We start from the raw sequence: 25741 nt of genomic DNA, 5'->3' as shown, positions 1-25741 counted from the left end.
ATGGCACTGTTATGGGGGATCTATGGATGGCACTGTTATGGGGGATCTGTGGATGGCACTGTTATGGGGGATCTATGGATGGCACTGTTATGGGGGATCTGTGGATGGCACTGTTATGGGGGATCTGTGGATGGCACTGTTATGGGGGATCTGTGGATGGCACTGTTATGGGAGATCTGTGGATGACACTGTTATGGGGGATCTGTGGATGACACACTGTTATGGGGGATCTGTGGATGGCACTGTTATGGAGGGGGATCTGTGGATGGCACTGTTATGGAGGGGGATCTGTGGATGGCACTGTTATGGAGGTGGATCTGTGGATGGCACTTTTATGGAGGGGATCTGTGGATGGCACTGTTATGGGGGGATCTGTGGATGACACTTATGGGGGGATCTGTGGATGACACTGTTATGGAGGGGGATCTGTGGATGACACTGTTATGGAGGGGGATCTGTGGATGACACTGTTATGGAGGGGGATCTGTGGATGACACATACCGTATAGAGAATCTTATGCTGTGTCATCCACAGATCCCCCTCCATAACAGTGTCATCCACTGATCCCCTCCCTATAACAGTGTCGCCATCCATAGAGCCCCCTCCCCACCGCACACAGTAGTATACATTTGTAAACTGTAATCTGTACCCTGCAGACAGTAACTTTAAATCTGCGCTCATCTCTTTACTACCTTACATTCAGCTCCCTCCAGTAACAGGCAGTGCGGGCGGCAACGCTCACTCACTGACGTCACGCGCCTGCGCCGCCTAGTGGGAGGAGCAGGCGCGTGACGTCAGTGAGTGAGCGCCGCCCACACTCCCTGTTACCGGAGCTGAGTCAGTGTAAGATAGTAAAGATATGAGCGCTGATTTAAAGTTAACACACTGACACAAAAAAAAAAGGCTCGGGACCGGCTGGGCCCCCCTTGGGTCCGGGCCCCTTACTGGGGTATCGGCTTTACCCCCCTGACGGCGGCCCTGCCAGTAATAGTAATGCTCCCATTAGTGCCCCCCTGTAATAGTAATGCCCCCATTAGTGCACCGCAGAATTATTGCCCTCCAATAATATTAATGTCCCCATTAGTGCCCTCCTGTAAGAATAATGTCCCCATTAGTGCCCCCCCAGTAAGAAAAATGCCCCCCATTTATGCCCCCAGTAAAAATAATGCCCCCATTAGTGCCCACCAGTAAGAATAATGCCCACCATTAGTGCTCCCTAGGAGGAATAATGCCCCCATTAGTGCCCCTAGTAAGAATAATGCCCCCATTAGTGCCCTCCAGTAAGAATAATACCCCAGTTAGTGACCACAGTAAGAATAATGCCCCCATTAGTGCCCCCAGTAAGAATAATGTCCCCCATTAGTGTCCCCAGTAAAAAGAATGTCCCCCGTTAGTTCCGACAGTAAGAATAATGCCCCCATTAGTACCCTCACTAAGAATAATGCCCCCATTAGTGTCCCCAGTAAGAATAATGCCTCCATTAGTGCGCCCCAAGAAGAATAATGCCCCCATTAGTGCCCTCAATAAGAATAATGCCCCCATTAGTGCCCCAATAAGAATAATGCCCCATTAGTGCACCCCAGTAAGAATAATGCACCCATCAGTGTCACCAGTAAGAATAATGCTCCCAATTAGTGCCCCCCAGTAAGAATAATGCTCCCATTATCCATTATTGTATCCCAGGAAAAATAATGCCCCCATTATTGTATCCCAGGAAGAATAGTGCCCCATTAGTGCCCCCCGTAAGAATAATGCCCCTATTAGTGCCCCCAGTAAGAATAACACCCCCATCAGTGCCCCCAGTAAGAATAACGCCCCCCATTAGTGCCCTCTTCTTTGCTTCTGCCCAAAAAAAAAGCACACACCTCCTCTATTTGCTTGCTGCACTAACTCCGCAATGGAAGTGCTCATTAGTATCAGTCCTTATAAGAAAATACCGGCAATTAATATTGCTGGTATAAAAAAAATTACCTACAACAGTAGGGCCATTAAAATACCGGCCTTGGTGAGATATCGGCCGGGTGGCAACCCTACTCTGACGCCACCAGATGTAAGGTAGCTATCCTATAATTCAATGTTTTACCCTTTAACCAGCTTAGCCCCCCTAGCTGAAACACCCTTAATGACCAGACCACGTTTTTCACTTCGGCACTATACTACTTTCACCGTTTATCGCTCGGTCATGCAACTTACCACCCAAATGAATTTTACCTCCTTTTCTTCTCACTAATAGAGCTTTCATTTGGTGGTATTTCATTGCTGATGACATTTTAACTTTTTTTGTTATTAATCGAAATTTACCGATTTTTTTTGCAAAAAAATTACATTTTTCACTTTCAGTTGTAAAATTTTTCAACTAAAACTACATTTCTATATAAATTGTTCTCTAAATTTATTGTTCTACATGTCTTTGATTAAAAAAAAATGTTTGGGTTAAAAAAAATGGTTTGGGTAAAAGTTATAGCGTTTACAATCTATGGTACAAAAATGTGAATTTCCGCATTTTGAAGCAGCTCTGACTTTCTGAGCACCTGTCATGTTTCCTGAGGTTCTACAATGCCCAGACAGTAGAAAACCCCCACAAATGACCCCATTTCAGAAAGTAGACACCCTAAGGTATTCACTGATGGGCATAGTGAGTTCATAGAACTTTTTATTTTTTGTCACAAGTTAGCGGAAAATGATGATTTATTTTTTATTTTTTTTCCTTACAAAGTCTCATATTCCACTAACTTGTGACACAAAATAAAAACTTCCATGAACTCACTATGCCCATCACGAAATACCTTGGGGTGTCTTCTTTCCAAAATGGGGTCACATGTGGGGTAGTTATACTGCCCTGGCATTTTAGGGGCCCTAATGCGTGAGAAGAAGCCTGGAATATAAATGTCTAAAAAATGTATACTTCTCCTGAGTACAGCGATACCACATGTGTGACACTTTTTTGCAGCCTAGGTGCGCAAAGGGGCCCAAATTCCAATGAGTATCTTTTAGGAGGTCATTTGGATTCCAGACTTCTTCTCACGCTTTAGGGCCCCGAAAATGCCAGGGCAATATAAATACCCCACATGTGACCCCATTTTGGAAAGAAGACACCCCAAGGTATTCCGTGAGGGGCATGGCGAGTTCATAGAAGTTTTGTTTTTGGCACAAGTTAGCGGAAATTGATATTTATTTATTTTTTTCTCACAAAGTCTCCCTTTCCGCTAACTTGTGACAAAAATTTTTTTTACATGAACTCGCCATGCCCCTCACAAAATACCTTGGGGCTATCTTTTTTCCAAAATGGGGTCACATGTGGGGTATTTATACTGCCCTGGCATTTTAGGGGCCCTAAAGCGTGAGAAGAAGTCTGGAATATAAATGTCTAAAAAATGTTACGCATTTGGATTCCGTGAGGGGTATGGTGAGTTCATGTGAGATTTTATTTTTTTGTCACAAGTTAGTGGAATATGAGACTAGAAAAAAAAAGAAGAAAAAGAAAAAAAAATAATATTCAATTTCCGCTAACTTGTGCCAAAAAAGATTCTGAATGGAGCCTTACAGGGGGGTGATCAATGACAGGGGGGTGATCAGGGAGTCTAATTTGGGGTGATCAGGGGTTAATAAGTGACAGGGGGGGTGTAGTGTAGTGTGGTGCTTGGTGCTACTTATTACAGAGCTGCCTGTGTCCTCTGGTGGTCGATCCAAGCAAAAGGGACCACCAGAGGACCAGGTAGCAGGTATATTAGACGCTGTTATCAAAACAGCGTCTAATATACCTTTTAGTGGTTAAAAAAATCACATCTACAGCCTGCCAGTGAACGATCACCGCTGGCAGGCTGGAGATCAGCTAGTTTACCTCCGGTTCCTGTGAACGCGCGCGCCTGTGTCTCGCGAGATGACGCCCCGGCGCGTCCAGGAGGAATAACAGGGCCGCCGCAAAGACGCAATCCTGCGTACGGCGGTCCTGTAGTGGTTAAATAGGCCGTAAGATATGACTTGGATATTAAATAAGCCAACACCTCATCTGCAGACAGCTGTTTCTGGGTAATTGCCCCTCATTAGAGCACATACTTTGTGTAATAACTTCAATTAATAGTACTGTAAAAAACATTTCCCAAAATACCGGTACCACTTGGAACCGAACCCGAGTTTGGGAAATTTTTACAGTACAAATTAATTTATAAAGTTATTGCGCAAAGTCTCACGAGACTTCGCTAAGCAATAATTTCGGCTCATCGGAGCCAATACATTCTAATACTGTACAGAGCTCCTGCTCCGTACAGTATTAGAATGAAGCTTTATGCAAATTGACTTTGGATGTTTCATCCGAAGTCGATTCGCTCATCCCTAAAGCCAACACCTGCTCATGGGAAACACAGCCTAGAACCTGACTCCTCTCACTCATGATCACATGGTCAGGACATCATCACAGGTCCTATATCTCCTCCAGCAACACAGCCTGGAGACTAACTCCTCCCCCATACATGATCACATGATCATGACATCATTACAGGTCTTTTACCTCCTCCATCCTGACTCCGCCCACACATAATCACATGATCATGACATCATCACAGGTCTTTTACCTCCTCCAGCAGCACAGGCTCCAGCCTAACTCCACCCACACATGGTCATGACATCATGAAAGGTCCTTTAGCCCACTAGTATTCCCCATATATGTGATGGTTGGAGGTAAGAAGCAGCATTAGGTAAGTGTCTGTGTTCAGTGCCGTTTCTTGTGGTTCTTAGGATTAGGGCTGTTGTGGAAGTGAATTCCCCCCCCATACATGTAGTGTACAGTGGTGCAGGTGGAGGTATGCATCGCCCCCTTTGTCTGTCAGAATTACTGGGGCAGTTCCCCTTTAGGGCTGCAGCTATCGATTATTTTAGAAATCAAGTATTCTATCGATTAATCCAACGATTAATCGAATACTCTAAAAAAAAAAAAAAATTAAAAAGAGTGTTTTCCTTTATAAAAACTTATTAGCCCCCCCCCCCCCCCCAATGCCATCATCAGGCTACCCCAAGGTGCCATCGGCTGCTCCTGCAATGGCCAGGTTTGGGTCCTTCGGACACCGTTGAGGTGTCACCACGTGTTGCTGCTCTCTGGAAGGGATGGTAAGGCGTGGTGCACCCCAATAGGAAATAAGTTCAGAGAGTCAGGGTTTGCAGTAACCAGGGTGCTTCTTTACTGGAGGAATTCAGGTATAAAACAATACAAGGCGAGGCATTGGGCTGGCTTCTCCAGTCTCCTCCCTGGCAGAAGAAGGGTTTGATGCTGAGGAAAGGCCTGAGCTATCTGTCCCTCTTTCTCTTCAGAAGGCTGGCATCCTCGTCAAGGGCCCCAGTCTGTAGCTCAGTAGTCCGGCTGGCTCCTTGGCCACAGGGATAGTGACTACTGTTGAGCGAACTTGTGTTTTAAGTTCGGGTTATCGAAGAATCGCGTTATGGATTCTAAATTCCGTTATGCTCCCTGGTAGCGGAATCCATAACGTGATTCTTCGATAACCCGAACCCGAACATTTGGCGCCGAAGTTAAAACACAAGTTCGCTCAACACCAATAGTGACCCACGGTCTGTAGCTCAGTAGTCCAGGTGGCTCCTTGGTCTGTGGCTCAGCGTCCTAATCTCAGCGTCTTCTTCTGGTCACTCATGCAGGCTGGCATGAGTCTCCCCTCCAAGCACTGGTCCCTAACTGCAGCACACTAGGGGCTCTGACTGCTCTCTTTATATACAGTTTAAGGGTACTTTCACACTAGCGTTTTTATTTTCCGGCATAGAGTTTCATCCTAGGGGCTTTATACCGGAAAAGAACTGATCAGTTTTACGCCTCATGCACACGGCCGTTGTTTGGGTCCGCATCCGAGCCCCAGTTTTGGTGGCTCGGATGCGGATCCATTCACTTCAATGGGGCTGCAAAAGATGTGGACAGAACTCCGTGTGCTGTCCGCATCCGTTGCTCTGTTCCGTGGCCCCGCTAAAAAAATATAACCTGTCCTATTCTTGTCCGCACTTTGCGGACAAGAATAGGTATTTATATTGAAGGCTGTCCGTGCCATTCCGCAAATTGCGGAACGCGCACGGACGCCATCCGTGTTTTGCGGATCCACGATTTGAGGACCGCAAAACACACTACGGTTGTGTGCATGAGGCCTTATCCTAATGCATTCTGAATGGAGAGTAATCCGATGTCTTTTTGACTGAACAGCATGCTGCTGTTTTATCTCCGGACAAAAAAACTGAACACTTGCCTGAATGCTGGATCCGTATTTTTTTTTCCCATAGGAATGTATTAGTGCCTCAAATTGCCGCATTGACGGACCCAGTATTCCGGTCTGCACATGCGCATAAATACCGGATCCGTTTTGCCTGATGACACCGGAAAAATGGATTCGGTATTGCAATGCATTTTTCGGACTGCTCAGGCATTTTTCAGACTGATTAGGATCCTGATCAGTCTGAAAAATGCCTGATCAGTCATAAAAAATGACATGTGTTTGCATACAGTTTGCTTGATCAGGCAGGCCGTTCAGGCAACGGAACTGCCTGCCGGAATCAAACAAAACTTTCACACTTGCGTTTTTCTTTTCCGGCATAGAGTTCCGTCCTAGGGGCTCAATACCGGAAAAGAACTGATTAGTTTTATCCCCATATATCTGAATAGAGAGTAATCCGTTCAGGATGTATTCAGTTCAGTCATTTAGACTGATTAGGACAAAGATAAAACCGCAGCATGTTATGGTTTTATCTCCGGCCAAAAAAACTGTAGACTTGCCTGAATGCCGGCATTTTTTTCCATAGGAATATATTAGTGCCAGATCCGGCATTCAAAATGCCGGATTCGTCCTTCTGGTCTGCGCGTGAAAAAAATAGATGCCGGATCCGGAAAGACTGATCCAGCATTTCAATGCATTTTTCTGACTGATCAGGCATTTTTAAGACTGATCAGGATCCTGATCAGTCTTACAAATGCCATCAGTTGGCGTACGTTTTGCCGGATCCGGCAGGCAGTTTCCGCGATGGAACTGATTACCAGATCACTCTGCTGCAAGTGTGAAAGTAGCCTTAGCTAGACTAGAACCTTCTAGTGGGGTGGTGGAGTGGAGAAACTCAGCACAGATACTTTGCAACACTTTCCGTCTGGTATAGACTTACATTAGAGCTTCAATAATACTCAATGTCAATGACACAGCAGTTATTCCAGACAAAAACAAGTTTCCAGACAAAACAACAGAGCTAAAACCAGACATTTAAAAAGTCAGCCTGTCTGCTTTTGTTGGTAAACAAGTGTGAGTTTTTTCCCTCCAAAACAGCTTCTCAATCAAAGTCCTAACAGTCTTTCAGTATTCATTAACCCTTTCCACAGAGCCATGTCAATACAATGATAATAACAGGATATATAACAAAATAAATAAATATATAATGCAGTAATACACAGTAATAAACTGTGTATGTTAACCCTTTCAAGAAAAATAAAGTAAATGGTTTTAACTTTCTATAGGGGATGTAGGTAAATGTCCAAATGTCAAAGTACTCCCTGCTCAAGGGCACTACCCCCCCCCCCCCAGTGCCATTACCGTTTCCCCCCCATGCAATCCTGCCCCCCCCCCCACAGTGCCACCATCTCCCCTTCCTAGCCATAAGTCCCCAGTTGCACGAATGAATTAAAATACTTACCTGTTCTGTAGGGGCACTGCCGACACTCCAGAGATCTTCTGTCTTCTTTTTCACCCGCTGCACTGGGACCTGACATCACACAGCGTCAGGTCATAGTGCACGCTTACCACTCCGTGGTCACATGACACAAACAAATCCTCGGTGCAAAAGATTTTTTTGTGTTGACTTACTCGATTTAATCGAATAATTGTTTCAGGCCTAAACCCCTTTATTACCAGCTCCCTCCCCTGGATTCTCTCTCCCTCTGGGGCAGACACTACTCTCCACCCCCTTTCTCAGTCTTTTCAGCAGTGATGGAGCAGTGGTGACCTGTATACACAGTGACCACCACCAGATTTACTTACTGGATATAGACGCTGCTCCTTTGATTCATTATATTAATGAAACGCGCAAAGATAATCTGTATTTGGGGTAAATCCTGAGATCCTGACTGATAGGACAAGAGTAGTCTGAGCTCTGGATCTATGACGTCATCTACCAGATTATAGCTTTATACTGACATTACTGCTGCCTGTAATTGACTATAGTGGTAATATAAAGGGGGAACATGATTTGTCCTGAAACATGGAGGAGCTGCCTTCACTGTGTATTCAACATGTACACTTTATTATCTCCTCTGATGTCTTCTCTTATTATCTCCAGTAATTGCACTCTACATGGGATTTTGTAGGATTTTACATTGTCTTATCTTCAGGTTCCTACAATACAGGATCCGCTCAGTGGAGATCTTCTATATAAGATCCTTCTCCTAACTGACCCGTCAAGAATGGATAGGAACAGGGACAAGATGCCGGAGAGTATAATAAATCTCACCCTAGAGATCCTCTTCCGGCTTACTGGAGAGGTGAGAGATTCTGATGATGTCACATTACATCATCTTAGCTATGTTACTAACAGATGGACATGACTGGAGAGGTGAGGGACTCTGGAAATGTCCGGAGTGATATTTATTACTGTGTCTCTCCATATCCAGGACTACACAATAGTGAAGAAGACCTCTAGGGAGCGCTGTCAGGCCCCTATGTCTAAAGGTTGGATAAGAACCCTGAGCCCAATCATAGGGCCTCCACCTCACCCCCTGATGCATGAGGAAATCAATAGAAAGAAGATCCTAGAACTCACCAACAAGATGATTGAGCTGCTGACTGGAGAGGTGACACTGCTGGGAATGCTGGGACATTATACAGGAACGCTATGAAGGGATCTGGGTGATGACTGTACCATTGTGTTGTCAGGTTCCTATAAGGTGTCAGGATGTCACCATCTATTTCTCCATGGAGGAGTGGGAGTATTTAGAAGGGCACAAGGATCTGTACAAGGACGTCATGATGGACGATCACCAGTCCCTCACACCACCAGGTAATAGACATGACTAAATACACACGTCCTCTCATTATTTGTATGTAAGTAATGCATTCAGGCACTGGATGTTTTTCCTACAGTTAAGGAAGAGATAAAAACACCAGAGAGATGTCCCAGTCCTCTTCTTCCACGGGATGGTTCAGAAGAACATCACAATGTCCCACAGGATGATCAGGTAGATGGAGATAAGGTCTCATGAAATGACCCCTATGATCTGTAGAAGGCTGAGAAGATCTTGTGTTCAGTTTTGTTTTATCCACCAGTATTATATGTTTTATCCTTGTATAATGAGAAAGGTGGCGATGGCAGGGGTACAGCTGACCATAGACATTACATGTTGTCTGGATGTTCTCACAGGTTTCTGGCTATGAAGACCTGCAGATATTTGGTTCAGATAATGAAATGAAGTGGATGTGTCTCTTGTTCAGATAAGACCATTATCTATGTGGCCCCTTTGGTCTTTACCCCTTAACTTTATGCAGGGATCTGTACTCTCGGTACAAGTGACTACTGATCCACCAGGTCAAGGAACACCAATGCTTAGCACCAAGAGATTAGGTAGAACCATAGTTAGGGGTAGGCCAATGTCAGAGCAGGCAGAGTACATGGAATATTTTATAAACAGTACAGTGTTAGGATGGGCAGCTCAGTTTCAGAATGGAGGTTATGTCAGTCAGTGAAAGGTCAAATCCAGAAGTAAGGCAGAAATCAGAACATAGATGACGCAAACAAGCTAATGTCATACCTTTGCAGTAAACTGGTATACTAGAACCTATTGCTCAGGCACCTTTCCATTGCTGGGATAGATTAGGGTGCAAGAATGCTTGCCCTTTAAGAGCTAGAGACCACATGTGCGCATGCCTATTTGGGGGGACAGTGTTATTCTGGCATGCGGGACAACTGGGCAGGTAGAGAGGTACACTAGTGGGAATAGACTGTAGGAGCCCTGAAAATATAAAGCGAATCAGAAAGACAGCAGGCGTGCTAACCAACAGTAGAGGATCGGCTGTAGATGTGGACCACCACTATAGCAGATAACTGCTGTCATTTCATCAGTGGTCGTCATGCCAATAATGATTTCTGGTCACATAAAACATTCCACATGACTTCTCCAACCGCCTGATGACTTTTACAATATTTCTTTTACAGCTTGTGAATCTGGGTGAAGATCTGAACATTATATATGTTACAGAGACAGATCTGATGGGTGATGAGCAGAGTACAGAGGACATTCCTACAGATAACCGCCCAGGTGAGTAGTAACCACTAAGTAGAGCAGAGAAAACTCACAGATTCTTCTCATTCACTGGATACTGATTCCTCCTTCCACTGTCAGGTATTGGGGGGAGTTTTTTTTGGGGAGGGGGGGGGGGCACATACATTCTGACAGGTTCCCTTTACTTGCACACAGTTCTTCACACTACATGGTGTCCTGCAGTATTGATCAGAAGTTTGGGTTTATCACCTATTCTTCTAACTTCTATGAAGCATCTTTCAGCAGAGGCTTCACTTAAACAACTAACAGTCATATTCGTATTGGAAAAACCCTCCAAAAAATGTCTCAGGGGACACAATTCACTTTTAACCCCTTAGTGACATAACTAATTTTAGTCTTCAGAACCAGTAACATATACCCACTTTGTGTTCCAGAAGTCATAACTTTTTTGTTTTGTTTTTCCGTGATTAGTTGTTTTTTTCTGAACCATTTTGTAGTGTATATATAGTGCATTAAATAAATTTTATTATTTCATTTTTAGGCAGAAAGATAAAAAAGCCCGCAATTTTAACATTCTTTTGTGGAATTTATTTATAGCATTCATTGTGTGGTATAAATAACTTTATTATATGAGTCACTACAATGATGATAATGACAAATTTCTAGATTTTTTTTAAATTATTTTTTTATTTTTTCCTGGAGGCTTTCAGCTTGCCCCACTGCCCCCCCCCCCCCCCTCCCTTCTCCAGACTGAAGCTGCTAATATCTCTACTTTCAAACAATACCAGAATGACAGCATTATCTTTACTACATGGGAAGATAACACTGTTTGAATCCGGGATGTAGCGAATGGTGCCGAAAGTAAAAGCAGGATTTACTGTGTTTATTCCTGACTCTTTTTCTAACAGTGATATCTCCTGCTGATGTTGTGCTAATGCTGTGATTCTGGTCTTGTATGAAAGCTTAGATGCCGAGCCCATGTCTCGAGCAGTTACCAAGCCAGAGATATGAACAGTAGCAGTAGCCCTCTCCCTGCAGACCAAGCTGTGCTCGGCGTGAACAGTTCAGTGCTTTTCCCAAAGCCTGAGCTGAATTTGGGCAACACTGCTATGTGGTTAAGGTGCATTTACAGGCAGTCCCCAGGTTAAGTACATTCAAGTTACGTACAACTTGTAGTTGCGTACACAGCATCATGGGACCGGAAGCGTACTCCCCCCTTCAAGCTCTTGGCATTCTTGCTTTGCAAGCCTTTGAGAAGCGACATCCAGAACTCCCCAGCTGAGGCTGATACACTTGGGGCTAGCAGTGTGTGTCCCGCTGCCCACCATCTCCAGACAGTGATCAGTGACCCTCTGCGTTTCCAGGGGAGAGGGAAGCGAGTGGCTGTCAGGCTGCTCTGTGAAGCAGCATGGGATCCGAGCCTCTGTCTGTGTTTGCAGGGGTGAGGGAGGGGGCAGCGTGTGCTGTGTAAAGCAAAGCAGAGCTCACTTTAGGAGCAAAAAACATTCCAGAGTAGACAGTCAGCCTGCTTTAGGGACAAGTTTTATTAGCCTGAGCAACAGTTTAATTATTCATTAAAGGAACCATCACAGGGTTCTCTGACAACTGTACCCTGTCCTCTGAATCTGGTGTCCATCTCTGTACTTACAGTGTATTTTTACCCTGCAACAAAGCCTCCAAAGCAAAAATCTGATGCAAGTGCTGGTGATACAGCAAAGAAAAGAAACACAATCACCTTGGAAGATAAAGTAGAAATAATAAAGAGATCAGAGAGTGGTGAAATGTCATCATCTATTGGCAAAGCATTTGGTTACGCTCGATCAACAATTTCAACAATTTTAAAACATAAGAGTAGAATAATGGAGCATGTGAAATGCCACATCCCAACCAATGCTACGATTATAACCAAGCAACGCAGTGGTTTAATCATCAAGATGGAAAGAATGCTGACCATTTGGATAGAAGACCAAAATCAGCATAATATACCTATCAGTCTTTCTTTATTACAAGAAAAGGCTCGGAGCATTCTCAATGATTTAAAAGCTGCTCATACATCAAGTGAAGGTGATTGCAATAAGGAATTTGTTGCTAGTAGGGGTTGGTTTGATCGCTTTAAAAAAAGAGCAAATTTGCATAATATGAAAGTTCAAGGTGAAGCAGCTAGTGCCGATTCAAGTGCTGCAAGTGATTTTTCCAAGATATTGGAAGATATTATTGATGAGGGAGTCTATTTGTCAGAACAAATCTTTTGTTTTAAAATTGTTTTTTATTGGTTTTACAACAGCAGGACATACAATCTTTGTTTGCCTTCATAGGCGCAAATACAAGAATGCATCTGAGACAGTACTGTCGTATGATAAAGTGCAAATCACATAATAACAAACAATAATGGGGAGACAAGAACGTAGGAAGGTCTGAGGGGAGGAAAGGGTCGGGAGGGGGGGGGGGGGGAGAGAAAAATCCCCATGTTGCCACACGGATGGACTATTACCAAATACTTGTTGTTGTGCTACCGTTGATGTTTGCGAGAACCCTACAGCTGTACTCGAGAAACCTCTATAGTCTTTCCAAGGTTTCCAAATCGTTTCAAATCTGTGTGGTGTTCGGGCCTCCCAGTGAGCTATCTGCTCCAGGCGGTACAATTGGTCACATCTATTGACCCATTGTTTTAATGGGGGAATCTCCGTCTTTTTCCAGTAAACTGCAATGAGTAATCTGGAAGCCGCCAGTAAAATTTGGCTCAACTTTCGCGTGTCTCTAGGGCACCTGAGATCCCCGAACACCCCAAAGAGGCAAACTTTCGGAGAGACCGGAAATGGTATCTTACATATCTCAGACAGGACTCTAAATATTTTCTGCCAATAGGGAGTAATCTTTGCACACTTCCACCATTGTCAGAACAAATCTTTAATGTAGGTGAAACTGGCCTGTTTTGGAAAAAAATGCCTGAGAGAACATACATTTCAAAAGAAGAAAAAAGTGCACCTGGACATAAGGCATCAAAGGACAGGCTGACTTTATTACTCGGGAGTAATGCATCGGGGGATTTAAAGCTCAAGCCTTTGCTTGTGCATCGCTCCCTAAATACAAGGGCACTATGTAATGTCACAAAGTCATTTCTTCCTGTTATTTGGAGGGCAAATTCAAAGGCTTGGGTTACGTTAGCACTCTTTGAAGAATGGTTTTTGAACCATTTTATTCCTGCTGTTGAACGTTATTGCTTGGCCAAAAACATTCCTTTCAAAATTCTCCTTCTCCTTGAGAATGCTCCTGGACATCCAAGCACTTCAGATGACAAGCACCCCAATGTAAAGGTGGTATTTTTACCCCCTAACACCACATCACTTATTCAGCCAATGGATCAGGGAGTCATAGCCTCCTTTAAAGCCTATTATTTAAGGAGAACATTCTCACAAGCTGTCAGGGCTACCCAAAACAATCAGATGACCTTCCGAGATTTCTGGAAAAGTTATAACATTTATGATGCCATCAAAAATATTGCTGAAGCTTGGGATGAAGTGACAGAGACAAATATGAGAGGAGTTTGGAAAAAATTGTGCCCTCAATTCACGCAAGAATTTCTGGGGTTTACAGATAATGACATTGCAGAAACCAGGCAAACTGTGGTTGCTATTGGCAATCAACTGCATTTAGACATCACTGAAAATGATGTCATAGAGTTACTCGACTCCCATGGCAAAGAACTAACCAATGAAGACCTTATGGAACTAGAGCAACAGATAGAATTTAGGGAAGAAACCCAGGAGCTAGAAACTCCACAACCGAAAAAGTTTTCTACAAAAGAGTTAGCTGATGCTTTTGGTCTCATTGAAGCAGGAATGGCAAAGTTAGAGGAGCAAGATTCTGATACAGAGAGGTTTGCAAAAGTTTATCGTGCAGTTACTGAAGGTCTGAAATGCTACAAGACTATTTATGAAGAGAAAAAGAAAAGCTCCCTTGATGTCTACTTCAAGAAATTGACCCAGCAGCAAAATCAAGCTCTGCACTAGATTTGGATTTCGGAGACACCGTTGCAGTCCAATCCTCTCCAACAAGTCGATCATCCTCTACCAAGATTGTTTAAAATTGTACTGTACAAGAGTCTACAGTACAATATTTGAATGTTGAATTTGATGTTTAAGCATGTACATGCACATATCTTTTTTTATGTTAAGACAAACATGTGTCCAAGTTGCATTTCCTACAGTATGTAGAACACCATGCAATTTAGTTTTAATGAGTATTAGAGCCACTTGAGATTTTACTGCTTTCTGTAACCTCTTTAGAAAGATGTAATCTAATACCCTGTCCTTTTGGCTAGAGGGTTAGTGCTTAAAAAAAGTGCCTGATTCGACTTATGAACAAACCTACAGTCCCTATCTTGTACGTAATCCAGGGACTGCCTGTACATGTGCCGAGCTAAAGCCAATTGTTGGGAAGGAAGCATTCATTCCTGACAGTTGGCTGCTCGCTAAAAGGGGTGAAACCACACATATCCCCGTTTTATCGTGCTCCGATACTTTCCCTTGTCTTGTGCTGTTTAGGGCTGTTTGTTTATATTATATTGTTTTTAACTTGGACAATCGTTTGAAGAATTCCCGTGAAACACCCTCCCAAAGTTTTGAACCAGTTGGCAGGGTTGAGGAAGGAAAAGGTGCCTCCCCACCACGAGTCTTTGTCTGCACTATTTTCCTGTAACCACTTGTTTCTCAAGGCTTTCACCTTTTCTGGTCCAGCTTTTACCCGTAGGTTACCTTGGGGATCTATAGAATGGCAACAAGCAGGTCCTATAACCTGACACATACCTCCTTCCTTTGCTGTCAGGTAGTCTAAAACCAAGGTGCCTTGATTGGTGACAATGATTATCTGGTTCTGGACAATGTATGAGGTATTCGTGAGCTTTAACACCTCTCATATCTGATCATCCAAATAATCAGTTGCCACTACTAGCTTGTCCCACATTTGCATTACCATGGGGTACAAGAACAAGGTGCTGAAAATCTTATTGGAGATGCTCATCTCTACTACGTGAGGTTTACCATTTGGTCTGCGTGTATTGTCCTTGGCCCTTCAATACAGAGTATGTTTAGGTACAGCGTTTATATCTATAAAGGTAAATAAAAGTTGCAGGTTTGTACATAAACCAGTGACATTTCTGGGCAACCACTTGTATCCTTATGCCCACAGACCAGGAATATATCTTCTGGGACTGCAACCACCGTACTATTAAACAATTGAGTTATTAATTTGGCCAGTCAGACAGCTTCTGCCGTTTTTTTTCCCTTTTCCTGACCCTCTAAGGAGTTAGAGGTTATTCCAGCAATTAAATCAACTAAGGTACGGTTGTTGCAGGCCAGATTCTTACCCTTTACAGGATCTATACCAACACACTGAGCCAACCTGTTCGAGTTAGTCATTGCATCCAAATTTGTTATGAGGACTAAAAGACATACCTTTCGACTGTATTTACAAACAATAACAGTGTGTCCAACTTGGAAAGCATTACACATTGCACCACATGTTCTTGTTCCAGGGGGTAGGGCTATAATCAACTGGTGGCCTTGATCTGTTTACCATAAGCCAGGGGGGATCAGCCCATTCTGCAACGGGTAAGGGTGCTTCCCTGTCTCTAGTTTTAGACTTAACCTGCTTCATGCCTGCGAAAAAGATAGTAGAGTTGGCCAGTTCAGTCAATTCAGAAAAATTGAGGAGCACGGCGAAATAGGGCATACCGGCTGAACTAACATGACTGTGAGTACAGATCCAACAGTCCCTCATTTATTTTATTTCAGTCAGTCCTTCAAACAGCACCTGATGGTGCCATATCAAAGCATTGTCCCATTCATCATTTAGTGGACAAAACACTGCTAACATGTTCAGGGTCAGAGCCACTGTCAGCAGGAGGATCTTCATCCTGTGGTTCCAAGACTTTCTTGCAGTGAGAAGCGTGTACCCAGTTCGGTTTTCCTTCAACCTTTACAGCGGTGTGGGTGGTCAACAGTACTTGAAAGGGACCATCGAATCTTGGATCTATCACAGTGAAACAGGTAGCTGTGGATGGAACTTGGGACAGCAAAGTGTGCGGATTGGGCACTATTGGGGTTTGTAGGACTGTAACTTTGTTGACATCTCGAAGATCATGGACCATTCGATATGTGACTGGCTGACCCTTAACTGCCTTCTTCTTCACTGGAAATAGGGGAGTGATTGCCGGGGACACAGTCTTGATGAGAACACCAGCTCAGATAAAATCATATATTTGGCTGGACACTGCTATTTCCTGAGCGTGACTCAATGGGTACACCCGGGCTTTAGAGACACCATCACAGGGGACACCGGTAATTTGCCTATGTCCGTCTTTGGGGTGGCCCAAGGGTTCTCGGGGACCTGGCTGAGCAGACTCTTTTCAGATTCTGTCCAATCAGGAAGATTTAATTCAGCCACCGTTATAGAAGCCATCATTAGGCAGAGAACTTATTCTGGGACTCCAAAGTCTACGTGACTAGTCCCATCTGGGTGTAGATGGATACTGGCCCCGAGCCCCTGGAGTACATCAGTTCCCAGAATAGGTTCAGGGAGATCATCCTTTACCTAAATTTGAGTGATAACAGTACTGTCTTTGATTTTTAGTTTGACTGGTTCAGACTCACGGACAAACATGGTTTCCCCAGGGAAACCCATGACTGGGACGTAGTATGGACTGAGTTGAGTTGGGTTTTAAAAAGTTCTGTTCAAAAACGGTTTTGGCTGCCCCTATGTCGATCGGGAATGGTACTGCCTTTTTATTTCCTAGGGATACTGGGATATGTATTTGGAGGCCCACGGACTCTACTTTTACAGGCAGAACCGTCACTGGGGTATCGGTATCCTAGTCTGAAGACGATGGTGATTGTGGACTAAATTGGCCACCGTTGTCTCTAGGTTTCCTGGGAGCCCTGCAATCTCTCTTCATGTGATCTGGTTTGCCGCAATTGTAACATTTAAAATCACGTTTGGGTTTGGGACCGGGGCCCTGCCCCATGTATTTAACCGGAGTAAGGTTTTTCTTCATGTCTTGTTCTAACCCTTTGGCTGCAGCAATTAATTGGGTTAATGGGGTCACATGCCTTTTCAGGTTTACAAGCTTTCAGCTTAGCCTGGAGGGTGGGTCGAAGCCCCTCCATGAATGCACATGTCAACTGTTTTTCTCCCATGTTTCCAGCTTGATCTCAACCCATGTCGGTCCAGATAGTCCTTAGTTCTGCAGCATAAGTCTCTACAGTCTCCTGAGGACCCTGTACTATGTCTTTAAGACTTTGGGAACTTTCTTCCTCCCTTGTACGTGCCCATTCTGTAAAAACCCTGACAAATACAGTCCCAGACTGTAAAGTCTTGACCCAGTCTCTAGTCATAATATCCATGGGGACATAATGTTCGTTCATATAGTCATTCACCATTTGATGTTGTGACTCGCCCTTCTTCAGCAACATCAGAGCCTTTAAGTCAGTCCATGTAGCACTATAAGTCACCTGTATCTCTTTAAGAGTCCTAGAAATAGGCATGGGTCTCGTCAGAGGGTCGGGCAGTCAGGTCAAAAGTCACAGTTGGTCTTTCAGACTCCAGGGGTGGTACTCGGTCACACTGGCGTGAAGAAATTAAGGTTCCTGATTCCGGCTGGTCGCTCCAATGACCTGTCCGGGTGGTCCTGAGGTTGTATCAGATCCTCCTCCCATCGCCCCCTGTTGTCCTGTTGTGGGTCTGGGTAGGAGTCTTGTCTTAGAACAGGGTAGAGTCCTACAGGTCTGTGGGGTCGGGGGGGCACCACAGGCTCGGCATGCATTGGCCCAGTCTGGATTCTGATTGCCACAGACATTACAAGTCCATCCCTCCGGTCCATTCCCTCTTGGAGGTCTAGAGGCAGTGGGATATGAGGGAGGTCGTTCATCAGCGTCATTGTATTTTGATTTCTGAGTATACAACAGTCTACCTCTGACTACTTCTTCTTTCCACCCTTCAGTTTCAACTTCCAACTTTTCAATTATCGCTAACCAGCGTTACTAGTAACGCTCGTTAGCAATGATGTTGCGAGCAAAACGGTATAGGGAAGAGCGATGGCATAAGTGATCAGTTCTCCCTATACTCTGGAGGATACTGATGCATGTAAATGTACCAGTCTCCTCCACTATCGATCAGCAGATTATTGGGAAGGAATGCTTCTATTCTGACAATCTGCTAGATCATTGTCCCATGTAAAGGGAACATTAGAGGTGAACTGCACTCTCTGGACAGACACGATGGAAGGTTAAACCCTAGAGACGAAAAATTTGTTTCACTAACAATTTAGCTGCTTAACTTACACATGGGAGACCAGGCCAGTGCATAAAGTTTGATTCTCAAAGATGGCAATCACCCAGCACCCACATTACAATGCAGCCTGAGGAAGATGGTAAGTTAGTGATGAAATCCTTGGCGATTTGCTGCAGTGGAACTTGCCATTTTATTTTTATTTTTTTCAGGCACAGGTAGGGCAAGAGGCAACAAAATTGTGAAAATCCTTAGAAATAGTAGGCCACCAATAATGTCAAGAAATTAGATTAACAGTCTTGCGAAGACCAGGGTGACTGACTACTTTGGAGCGATATCCCCAGGACATAACCTGCTTTCTATTGGCCACAGGAACAAATGACTTGCCGGGCAGAATATGTTTCAGCTGGGCAGGAACGACTGGCACGATGCGCGCCAGGTCAACAATGCACTGGGTCTCCTCTGTGAGATCAGCAGGATCGAAAGAATGTGACAGAGCATCTGCCTTAGGCTACTTTCACATTAGCGGTTTTCTTTTCCGGCATAGAGTTCCATCACAGGGGCTCTATACCGGAAAATAACTGATCAGGCATATCCCCATGCATTCTGAATGGAGAGCAATCCGTTCAGGATGCATAAGGGTGTCTTCAGTTCAGTCATTTTGACTGATCAGGCAAAAGAGAAAACCGTAGCATGCTGCGGTTTTATCTCCGGCGAAAAAAAACTGAAGACTTGCCTGAATACCGGATCCTGCATTTTTTTCCATAGGAATGTATTAGTGCCGGATCCGGCATTTAAAAATGAGAAGAAAAAAAACTGATCCGTTTTGCCTGATGACACCGGAAAAACGGATCCGGTATTGCAATGCATTTTTCTGACTGATCAGGATCCTGATCAGTCTGAAAAATGCCTGATCAGTCAAAGAAAATGACATCCGTTTGCATAAGGTTTGCCTGATCAACGGAACTGCCTGCCGGAATCAAACAACGCAAGTGTGAAAGTACCCTTAATATTCTTGTTTGCGGGATGGAAATGCAAAATCTAATAAGAAGATGATAAAAAAACAATGACCACCTTGTTCTTGTGGCCAGTGTAAATGATGACTGGGTGACAGGAGTGCTCCAGCAGATGACACCATTCCTCCAGCGACAACTTGAATGTTTAGCAGCTCCATGTCTCATATAAGAAAATTGTGTTCACCCAGGGAGAAGGACATTCCAGAGATCCTCTTTTGAGAAAGAATAGCTACAGCCCACACAGAGAATGGGTTCACCTTTAGAAAAAAAAAACTGTTTGGCAACATCCCAGTGATGGAAAATAGATGCTGAAGGGAAGACTTGCTTAAGGGATTGGAAGAGAGACCAGTTCTTAGTGTTTCATCCTTTCCAGTTTTTTATTTAATTTTTTTTATGCATTCAGACATAGCTTGAGTTTCAGGTAGAGGAGTAGTTCCTGCCACTAAGTTAATGGGGCAGTCATAAGGATGATGTGGTGGCAGCCTCCTCCTTGTTGAAGGCATCGATGTAGTCAGTCTAGGATGGAGGAAGGCACTGCAGACTCTGAGGGACCTCTGGAACTTGGGGAGGTAATACAGAGGACAGACAATGGGAGTGACAGGCAGAACCTCAATAAAGAATCTGCCGTGAGTTTCAGTCAAGAACAGTGCAAACAAAGCCAAGGCAATCCCAGCAGAAGAGGACTGGTAGACATAAAATCTTCTCTTTGTGAAGTACTTGAAGTTCCATGGGCACAGTGATGTACTGGATGGATTCTGGGAGCGCCATCCCAATGACAGATGTGACCACCAAGGACTTCTCCAGGCACATGGTTGGCATGCTGTGTCAAAGTTCCCTGCCAAGCCAGAGTCTAGGAAGGCCTACATAATAAATAGAGTCTTACCACAAGACAGGCACAGAAAGAATTGAAAGGACATTACAATCTGCCAATTCATACTTGTTGTGACCTGACAGACCTCCCTATTGTTCCATGAAGCCAGGGCACAGAATTCTATGGCGTATTGGCCAAAAATGAGATTTCCTTGGCGAAGACGCAGAAGTGAGAAGGCTCCTAAACTTGTAGGGCCTAATTCCTCAAAAACCTTGTGAAAAGTAGCTAGGAATTCCTGTAGGTTGCTGGTCAGAGAGTCACTACATTTTCAGAGTGGAGGTGCCCAAGTGAGAACTTCACCAGACAGGACAGAGATCAAGGAAAGCTATCTTGGACTGGTCGATAGGGAACTGATGGGCCTGTAGCTTGAAGCAGATGGTACACTGGTTTAAAAACCCTCAGAATAACTTGGGGTCCTCTTCATGGTGTGGCAGGTGCAGACCAAAACCACCAGAGGCTGCAACTGATGGAAGTGATGGTGCAAACATTGCAGCGTGAGGTGGCTGCACCAGAGTGGTAGTAGTCAAAGCATCCAGACGGGCAGAAACATTGTTTAGATAATACAGAAATTGATCCTGGCAACCATGCTGATTTGTTAACTCCTTGTATATTTAAGACAGGCTGATCTTGGATGGGCCAGCAGGTTCCATGGCCTAAGAAAACTTTAACAGCAGTGACTTTGGAACCATTTTGTGAAACAACAGATTAGACTTTTGGCTACCCCTAAAGGTTTTATCCTGGCAGTCCCTGATTTTCACCCTTTAACCCCATACAGGGATATTGACTTTACTGCCAGGGAAATACCAGGCCTCTACCTCCTGCTAGTCTCTGTGTAGTACACAGCTGACCCACAGAGGAAGAGGGGTGTGAGGCAAAACTGAATTTGAGGACAGGCCGAGAGGACAAGGCAGGCAATGTACAATCCAATAAACATTCCGGAGGTCAGGGCAGGCAGTGAAGTTTTTATATGGAGGGCTGGCACAGGTCAGGCAGTGGAGGTTCAGAATACAGTAAAAAAGGATGTGCTCAGGCAGTAAAATAAATACAGCATACATTAGCAGGAACTCTCCTCAGGATAGGTCATCAGTATCAGATTGGTGAAGGTCCGACACCTAGGAATCCAATCTATCAGCTGCTAAAAGAGGCCAGGCAGTCCGTGAGTGCTGCAGCCTTTTCCTAGGCCATGTGACATCACCGTACATTGGTCACATGCCCTAGTTGCAGCTCAGCCCTATTCAAGTCAATGTGCAATACGAAGAATAACAGCTATATGGTGTACAGCGCTTTGCTTGGTAAGTGGCTGGAAGGCCGCTGCGCTCACCTGAGCTCCAATGAGCCGCACAGCTTCCAGAAACAGCTGATCAGCAAGGATGTCAGGACTCGGACCCCTGCCAAAGAAATATTGATAATCTATGCCGTGGATAGGTCATCAATGTTATTTCCTGGATAACCACTTTATGATTTCCCTTCAGTGGAGCTAAGTGGCTATGGTCAAACCCTGAAAACAACCCTATAGCATTACACCTTCTTTATTATACTTTACAGTTGGCACTATGCAGTCAGGCAGGTAACATTCGACTTGCATTCACCAAACCCAGACTCTTCAATCAGACTTATAGAAGCCTGATTAATCACTCCACAGAACACGTATCCACTGTTCCAGTGTTTCCACTGTACTGTATACTTTTCACCACTCCAGATTATTTTCAGTTAAAGCTACAAGTAATAATACAGTATAAAGTACTTCTTAAAATAGAGATAAAGAATCTAAAACTAATAATCCATTGTTACACTCTTCCAAAGCCGTGACTTCTTTGTAATTGACCATACTGCTCCTCTCCTCGGCTCTGCTCCGTGCTAAAATGTATGCAGCCTTCAATGTGTGAGATGGATACCACCTAACAGTACTGACTCACAGGTCCCTTCATGATTCTCCACTAAGCATTTCAGTAGAAAATAGTGGTGGTAGGCACATAGAAATGTGAATCTATGACAAGGATGTCAAAGTTGTGGCCTTCCAGGTGTTGAAAGCTGCAAATTCCATCATGCCAGAACAGCCTACAGCTATCGGGGCATGATGAAAGCTGTAGCTTTGCAACAGCTGGAGGGCCACAAGTTTGACATCCCTGACCTATGAAGATGCTGGCTTCAACACACGAGTGGAAAATCAGGCCTGGTAACCTAACATCATGATCTACTGGCCTACTGTTAGCTAGTGATCTGCTTTCCCACCTCTGTTAGTCAATTTAATTTTGTTCCATTCCTTGTAATTTGTATGGAATTTTTAGATAGAAATGTTATAATGTTAAGGTTATATATTATTTATAAATAATACAAATCAATTTTATTCTTGGCAGATGACTGGACCGGGAGCTTAGAGGAACATCTGATATTTCCACACTTTAAAGCAGATGATCATGGAATCAAACAGGATACATGTGAAGAGCATCTTGTTATCTCAGATGTACCCGCAGCCTTTCACAAAGATCTATCATCTGATCCTCTGGATCAGTTCCAATCTTATGATTCATCACAGACTAGTATTCAAAATAAAAGTCACATAAGTAGTGAACATCAAATAACTCACACAGAAGAGAAGGGTTTTTCATACTCACAATTTGGTAAATATCATAGTGTTAAATCATCTATTGTTACGCATCAGAGAACTCACACAGGGGAGAAGCCATATTCATGCTCAGAATGTGGAAGAAGTTTTAACCATAAATCAAATCTAGTTAAACATGAGAGAATTCACACAGGGGAGAAGCCATTTTCCTGTTCAGAATGTGGGAAATGTTTTAACCGTAAATCAAACCTTCTAAAACATCATAGAATTCACACAGGGGAAAAGCCATTTTCATGTACAGAATGTGGAAAATGTTTTACAGATAAATCATATCTTGCTATACATCGAAGAATTCATACAGGGGAGAGGCCATTTTCTTGTTCAGAATGTGGGAAATGTTTTATAGATAAAGCACATCTTGTTAAACATGAGAAAATTCACACAGGGCAGAAGCCATTTTCATGTTCAGAATGCATAAAAGATTTTAACCGTAAATCAAATCTTGTTAAACATCAGATAATTCACTCAGGAGAGAAGCCATTTTCATGCTCAGAATGTGAAAAACTTTTTTACCGTAAATCAGATCTTCTTATACATGAGAGAATTCACACGGGGGCAAAGCCATTTTCATGTTCAGAATGTGAAAAGTGTTTTAACCGTAAATCACATCTTGTTATACATGAGAGACTTCACACAGGGGATAAGCCATATTCATGTTCAGAATGTGGCAAATATTTCAACGACAAATCAGTTCTTGTTAAGCATCAGAGAATTCACACAGGAGAGAAACCATTTTCATGCTCTGAATGTGAGAAATGTTTTTCAGATAAATCACATCTTGTAAAACATGAGAGAATTCACACAGGGGAGAAGCCCTATTTCTGTTCAGAATGTGGGAAATCTTTCAAACAAAGAGAAAGTCTTGTTATACATCACAGAAGTCACACAGAGCAGAAACCTTTTTAATGTTCAAAATGTGGGAAATGTTATAGAATTAAGTCTTACCACACATCAGAAAATTCACACTGGGCAAAGCCATTTTCATGTTCAGAATGTCAGCTATAATTTCACATCAAAGAAATTACACAGTAAAAATATTTTAATGTTAACAATGTGGGAAATATTTTATCCACACATCATATCTTCTTAAACTGTAAAGGGAGTCTGTCACCATGAAATTCACTGGTAAACCAGGCACAATGACTTGTATTGATATTGTTCACTTAAGATTTCGTTGCTTCATTCTGGAGAAAAAGTACTTATGATCCATATGCAGATGAGAGTTAAGTGCACCAAAGGCAGGCCCAAACCACTCTACGCACTTTTGCTTCTCCTGTCAGCCTGTCTCTCTCCTTGATAGACAAAGCCAAGCAAGATGACGACACAGGAAACTGCCCTTTAATTCAAGTGGAGGGACTGGTAAATAAAGTAGGAGGAGCAAGAATGCACAGATTTGTTTGTCTTGCCCTCATTGCACTTAACTGCTCATTTGCATATGGATTAAAAGTATTTCTGTAGACTGAAGCAATCGATTGCTATGTGAAATTACATTCAGCTGAGCTATCACTGCAAGGCAGTATGTCTGGAGTGAAAAGTAACCATTTTTTAATATTTATTTATTTTAATTCAACAAATAATATAAGAAAAGTTAAGAGCAAAAAATGTCTGGTAAGGTTTCCTGTGCACGATGTGGCCCTGGCATTGGGATCTCCATGCAGCTCACCGCTAATTGCCGGGACACCCCTGTAATTGTTGGCCGGCTCCTCTACATGCTGATTGTTTCTAATACCCTGTACAAGCACTGCCTGGCAGTTAGCAGTGAGCCGCATGTAGATTCCACTGCCAAGGCTGCATCTTGAACGGGCAGCCTAAGAAATGCATGAAATTACCAATAAATGTCTATCTATACAGCAGATAATCCAGATAACATCTATCCACCACGCGCAGAGAATATTTCCCAGTGAAGGCAATGTGTCATCGGGTATAGCTGTCTTATCTGAGAGGCTGTGCAGGGTCACTTACTTTGTTTCCTTCAGTAGTTTTCTTAAAATCGCTGCTGAACAGCTGGAGCGGGACCTGAGCTCTACAGTCCACTAAATATAATGCATGAGCTCTCAGCTCCTGACTACTGCACAAAACAAAGTAAGTGACCCTGCACTGTAATCCGGGAACCGTCACCAGTTCATGATTCCCTCTTTATATTGTGTCTTCGTGTATATTGTACCAGTCGTTAATAAATATCTGTGTTTTTTTTTTTTTTGCCTACGTCTCTTTATTCTTTACCTGATGCGTTATTGCCCCAGAACCTACAAATTTAAGGGAGAGCTAGTAGTCACTGTGTATAAATGGTGCAGGGAGAATTATACCATGGATCACAGATGTTTTTGAATTTATTAAAACACTTTCTATTTTTGAAAACAATCCTCTCATATTAATCATATTACACCACTGATCCAGCGAGGGAGTCTCCTTCCTTCCATCTCATCGGTAAAGGTTGCCTGCTTGAAAAAGAGTTCTACACTACACGGCTGGATTCCCATACACCACCAGTTTCTCTGTGCTTGACGTTGGACATTCTTCCACCAAACAGTGCATTACTCACAATAAGGAACAATCCAATACTTCATCATTAAAGGGGTTGGCCACATTTGGGGAGGCAAACTCCCTCTCCTGGGCAGACCTACTCCCTGGTGCTGGCTCCCAGCTGCTCTGCTTCCCGGCTTTGGCTGCTTCACTAGGGTATTCTGCTGTCAACATCCACTTTG

At 43.6% G+C, this 25741-nt stretch overlaps 1 protein-coding gene across 2 annotated transcripts; it reads left to right on the top strand.

The window, feature by feature from the left end:
- Nucleotides 1-4642: 4642 nt before the first annotated feature.
- LOC122941478 (zinc finger protein 260-like) lies at nucleotides 4643-25214 on the top strand. 2 transcript variants are annotated; one of them, XM_044298785.1, is made up of 7 exons: nucleotides 4643-4694; nucleotides 8357-8506; nucleotides 8636-8815; nucleotides 8898-9021; nucleotides 9105-9199; nucleotides 10174-10276; nucleotides 22768-25214. In XM_044298785.1, the coding sequence occupies exons 2-7, from the start codon at nucleotides 8429-8431 to the stop codon at nucleotides 23940-23942; spliced, it is 1755 nt and encodes a 584-aa protein (XP_044154720.1). In that variant the 5' UTR covers nucleotides 4643-4694; nucleotides 8357-8428; the 3' UTR covers nucleotides 23943-25214. The 2 variants fall into 2 exon arrangements, with proteins under 2 accessions (XP_044154720.1, XP_044154719.1); XM_044298784.1 differs by lacking the exon at nucleotides 4643-4694 and having other exon boundaries at nucleotides 8057-8506.
- Nucleotides 25215-25741: the final 527 nt, after the last annotated feature.

Source organism: Bufo gargarizans, chromosome 6 (assembly GCF_014858855.1).
Source record: "Bufo gargarizans isolate SCDJY-AF-19 chromosome 6, ASM1485885v1, whole genome shotgun sequence".
Taxonomy (NCBI): domain Eukaryota; kingdom Metazoa; phylum Chordata; class Amphibia; order Anura; family Bufonidae; genus Bufo; species Bufo gargarizans.
The sequence above is the reverse complement of the archived record's forward strand: the minus strand, read 5'-3'. Positions and strand labels throughout refer to the sequence as shown.

Bases quoted from the DNA above. Each gene is read 5' to 3' on its own strand.
- LOC122941478 (XM_044298785.1), top strand. From the start codon at position 8,429: ATGGATAGGAACAGGGACAAGATGCCGGAGAGTATAATAAATCTCACC. The intron at 9,022-9,104 runs GTAATAGACATG...TTTTTCCTACAG, and splicing joins CCAGTCCCTCACACCACCAG to TTAAGGAAGAGATAAAAACA. The intron at 10,277-22,767 runs GTGAGTAGTAAC...TATTCTTGGCAG, and splicing joins TCCTACAGATAACCGCCCAG to ATGACTGGACCGGGAGCTTA.